The sequence below is a fragment of the Pelodiscus sinensis genome, chromosome 11 (assembly GCF_052426305.1).
Source record: "Pelodiscus sinensis isolate ZL-2025 chromosome 11, ASM5242630v1, whole genome shotgun sequence".
In the NCBI taxonomy this organism is placed as follows: domain Eukaryota; kingdom Metazoa; phylum Chordata; order Testudines; family Trionychidae; genus Pelodiscus; species Pelodiscus sinensis.
This window is the reverse complement of record NC_143062.1, coordinates 41,799,877-41,804,693: the sequence shown is the minus strand read 5'-3', so window position 1 is coordinate 41,804,693 and position 4,817 is coordinate 41,799,877. Positions and strand designations below refer to the sequence as shown.

Below are 4,817 nucleotides of genomic sequence, written 5' to 3'. Positions count from 1 at the left end.
CTCAGCCCTCAATCTGGGTCCTTCTGTCCTCACCTTTGGATGATGGCAGACCATTAGTAACCAGAGGTGAAAGTAAGTGGGTGCGCCCTGGTGTGCAGGTCTGACAAGAACTGATAGAGCTCTGGCAAAAGCTGGCAGGGACCTGGGTTGCAGTACCACAGTACCTGTAAGAAATTGGGAAGTACTTTCACCTTTGTTAAGTATCAGAGGGGTAGCCGTGTTAGTCTGAATCTGCAAAAGCGAGGAGGAGTCCTGTCACCCACAGGACTCCTCGTCACCTTTGTTAGTAACCCCTAAGGATGGCCTTCCCTTCGTAGGAGCTATCATGGGAATGTGAATTGAAGAGTGAATGTGTGTCCTTTATTGGGGGTGGGGGGATTCACCTCCCATTCTTCCCCCCCTCCCCCCCTGGGATTTTACATAGCAGCTGGTCCCTGCCGAAGGCAAAGAAGCTCCTCCAGGTTGACGCAGAGACAAAACTGATCCCCTGGGCGGGAGGGGCGCAGGAGGGAGAAGCCCAGCCCAGCCCAGCCCCGCCAGGGCACGACTCAGCTGCACCCGTGCAGGAGGGCCCCTAGAGAGAGACAGCGCCGGCGTCATCCCTTGCTGGACGGCTGGCTGGCTGAGTGGCGCGGGCGGGCGAGGACAGCCCCGCCCGGCTGGCGCTGCCGGCAGCGAGCCGGGGCTTTGCTGGCTCCCGCTCCTGTGCGCAGGCCCAGCCGGCCCCTCCACTTGGCTCCGGAGCAGCCGCTCGCCGGAAGCCGAGCCCGAGCCGAGCCCCGCGGGTAGCTGAGCCGCCAGGGGCTCGCCCCGCCTGGGTCCCCCGGCGGCGGAGAGACAAAGGAGGGCGCGGGGCCATGCGGCAGGATGCCGGAGCCCAGCCGCCCCCGCCCCCGGCAGCCTCCCCCCCGGCGGCTGCGCTAGGCGACGCCTGAAGTTCGCGGGGCGCCCGATGCGGCTGCCGCCCCGGGCAGCGGGGTCCCGGCGGCGGGCGGGGGAGGCGGGGGGCCGCCAGCCGGCATGGGGGCGCCGCGCTCCGCACACGCCCAGCCCGGCCCGGGCATGAAGCAGCCGAGCGTCTGCGGAGCGGCAGCCGGCGGGGCGCGGCGAGCGGGCCGGGGCTGGCAGGGAGGCAGGCGCAGCGCGCTCCGCTAGCCGCCGTCTGGGTGCGGCGGGCGAGCGCTGAGCCGAGCCCCGCGCCTCCCTTCCCCCGATGGCGAACGCCAGCGAGCTCAGCAGCAGCAGCCCGCACCTGCCCAGCCCCGGCGGCCTGCTCAGCGCCTCCGGCCTCAAGCTGGCCACGCTGGGCTTGATCCTGTGCGTCAGCCTGGCCGGCAACGTGCTCTTCGCCTGGCTCATCCTGAAGGACCGGCACTTGCACCGCGCCCCCTACTACCTGCTGCTGGACCTGTGCCTGGCCGACGCGCTGCGCTCGCTGGCCTGCTTCCCCTTCGTCATGCTGTCGGTGCGCAGCGGGGCGGGCGCCTGGCCCCACGGGCCGCTCAGCTGCAAGGTGCTGGCCTTCCTGGCCGTCCTCTTCTGCTTCCACGCCGCCTTCCTGCTCTTCTGCGTGGGGGTGACCCGCTACATGGCCATCGCCCACCACCGCTTCTACGCCAAGCGCATGACGGGCTGGACCTGCCTGGCGGTGGTGTGCATGGTCTGGACCCTGGCCATGGCCATGGCCTTCCCGCCCGTCTTCGACGTGGGCACCTACAAGTTCATCCGGGAGGAGGAGCAGTGCATCTTCGAGCACCGCTACGTCAAGGCCAACGACACGCTGGGCTTCATGCTCATGCTGGCCGCCGTCATCGCCGCCACCCACCTGGTCTACGTCAAGCTCCTCTTCTTCATCCACGGGCACCGCAAGATGAAGCCGGCCCAGCTGGTCCCAGCCATCAGCCAGAACTGGACCTTCCATGGCCCCGGAGCAACTGGGCAAGCGGCGGCCAACTGGACAGCTGGCTTTGGTAGGGGCCCTACCCCACCCACCCTGGTGGGCATCAGGCAGGCCACCCACAGCCAAATCAAGAGGTTGCTGGTGCTGGAGGAATTCAAGATGGAGAAGAGGATCTGCAAAATGTTCTACATGATCACCCTGCTCTTCCTGCTGCTCTGGTCCCCCTACATCGTGGCCTGCTACCTGCGGGTCTTCATCAAGGCCAGCACCCTCCCGCAGGTCTACCTGACTGCTTCGGTCTGGATGACATTCGCCCAGGCGGGAGTCAACCCCATCCTGTGCTTTATCTTCAACAAAGAGCTCAGGGTCTGCTTCAGAGCTCATTTCCCCTGCTGCCAAAGCATCCAGAGCACGCAGGGCACCATCCTTTGTGATCTGAAGAGCTTTGGGATGTAGGGTGGCTTTTCTTATCACGAAAAAATGAATCCTTTCCCATATTTCTGCACATGCACTCAAGTGTTGTTTCTGAGGAAATTCAAATCAGCACCCAGCCCCCAAACTTTTAGCTGTAAGAAGCTATTGTTTATTTTTCTATACTCTGCATATGCTGTCTTCAAAACATAAGAAATTGCTGCCTATGGGGCTACTTTATATGAACAAAATATCCCAACACTTAGGCTGTAAGAAGCAGTTTTATTTGTCTTTGTGTGGTTTTTAAAAACAAAACAGGGCTCCAAGTTTCTGGTCTTGCTTCTAACCTTTGTAGGTGTGATTGCACCTGATCTAGCTAAAAGGCCATGGTAGTTTTGTTCCTTACTCCTGTCTGTTTTGATAAAGGCTTGACAGTTTTATTCAGGATTTGATAAAGGCCAAGACAAACATTTTATACTAAAGTTATTTTTGATGACTTCACAGGTATTGTTTTCTTATTTGTTTTGAAGTCAAGAAGTCAGTTTTTATGGGGAGCTGTTGAGTTGGCATTCTCAAGTGATTTTAAGTATTGAAAGCAGTGATGTAATTTTTGCCTGAAATGCAAACACAGTGTAGAACGATATTCTTGTTGCACTACTCATTTGGTAATATTTCATAATTCTTTGTGACGTGATTTTAAAATGAATCTCAACTTTAAAAATGATCAATTATATCAGTTTTTAAACTAGATTGAATTCATATTTTACTGACTTTGTAGGAAGTTATCTACAAAACTAGGTCACATACTTGTACATTTTGACTGTTTTCTTTAATAAAAGACTAAACTTTATGAAATTATTTCAGAATGGCCGAATAGTGCTTTCTGACATAAGTGTGCATATAAAATTGCATGTCCCTTACGGCTGAGTATAATTCACAGTTTTGGATATCATGGAGAAGCACAGAGTTTGCATTTGCTGTTCAGTCTCATTTTAGGTATTAACATAAACAAGTAATTAAAATATTTTTAAAGAGACAAGTTCATGATGGGTGACGGGTTTAAATAGCACAATTCCTTTTCTGTCGGTTACAATGAATTCCCACGTAGAAAATTGCTCCATTAATGATGGGAAAATTCTGGATAATTATCATTAATTTTAGTAGGAAAAGGAGTTTAACACAATTGCTTGGTTAACATTGTGCGCATCTACAAGCTTCTCTGTTCAGGAAAGTTATTTTGAATTATTAATGGACTAGGTATTTTTATATTTTATTATTGTGACTTATGTTGTAAAGACGTATCTAAACGTATTAACTGAGTTGCTTGGAACCAACCTATCGTATCTATATCAGAAAGTACTTTCATCAGAGAAGTCAAAAACTTTTGTTTTATCAAGGAACCTCTCTCAAACATAAAATTTAGCAGACAGTAATCTTTTACTGTTTTGTAACAAATCACATACATGACAGAAATAAGGGGCTTAATTTCTATAAAGAAATTTCAGTGATTGCCACAACAGTAGTATCTCCATAAACACTAGCCACAAATTATTGTTCATCCACTAGATGAGATCTTTCTTGAGTGTAAAGTTGTTGCATAAATATGTTTTGCTGTATTGTAACCTTATTGGACAGGACCTTGAGGAGTTAGGTATGGCAGTTAAAATTAGAAGGCTGACAAGTGAGTACTTGAATAGTGAAACCAAATTTTGCTGTAAAACTGAGTCTAGAAAACCTAAGAAATAAAATTTCCTGCAACATGAAGTGCAGGCTTTGAGCTTTCACTTCAGTAGTAACATACAGAAAGCGGAGGGAAAGGTTCAAAAACAGGAACGTGAATTTAAATAATCAGTGGCTAGACTTGGCCAAAGTTTGAAAAAGGAGCTTGAGAGTGACTTAATCAGTTCAAAGGTTTGAACTTTGAACTACAACATGGAACTTAAACAGTTACAGAACTTCAAGTGGAAATATGGGAAGTTTTAGGGGAAGGGGAGAACATAAAAATTGTATGTTACAGTTCTTATTTAGTTAAGGCTTCCTTACAGACATCCATAGAGCACTGGTAACTGCCTTTTGTGTATAACTTGTTTTACTGTAGTTCTTTTCAGTTGTATTTAAGTTTTTTACAGACTAACACGGACTTTGAAAATTAAAAATTATCTTGTAGAGATATGAGAATGTGTGACAGTCGGGGATGCATTTTAGGGACATATTAACAGTCTGAAACTGCACATCCAAGTTCTTTTCCCTTTCCATGAAAACAAAAATAAGAAACCCAGTATTTTTTCCTTCTAAGCTTCATGTTAATTTTTTGGGGGGAGTGCAAGAAAGGAGGAGAGGATGGAGAAGCCATTAAACTTAGTTTCTATACTCTTTATGGGCATGTCTACACTACCCCGCTAGTTCAAACTAGCGGGGTAATGTATGCATACCGAACTTGCTAATGAAGCCCGGGATTTGAATTTCCCGGGCTTCATTAGCATAAAGCCGGCGCCGCCATTTTTAA

The 4,817-nt window shown here is 50.1% G+C and overlaps 1 protein-coding gene across 1 annotated transcript; it reads left to right on the top strand.

Annotated features, from left to right (window-relative positions):
- Nucleotides 1–610: 610 nt before the first annotated feature.
- Nucleotides 611–3,169, top strand: GPR27 (G protein-coupled receptor 27). The gene has a single exon (XM_014573635.3). It carries the CDS (start codon nt 1,214–1,216, stop codon nt 2,354–2,356), a length of 1,143 nt encoding a protein of 380 aa, XP_014429121.2. The 5' UTR covers nt 611–1,213; the 3' UTR covers nt 2,357–3,169.
- The last annotated feature ends 1,648 nt before the right edge of the window (nt 3,170–4,817 follow it).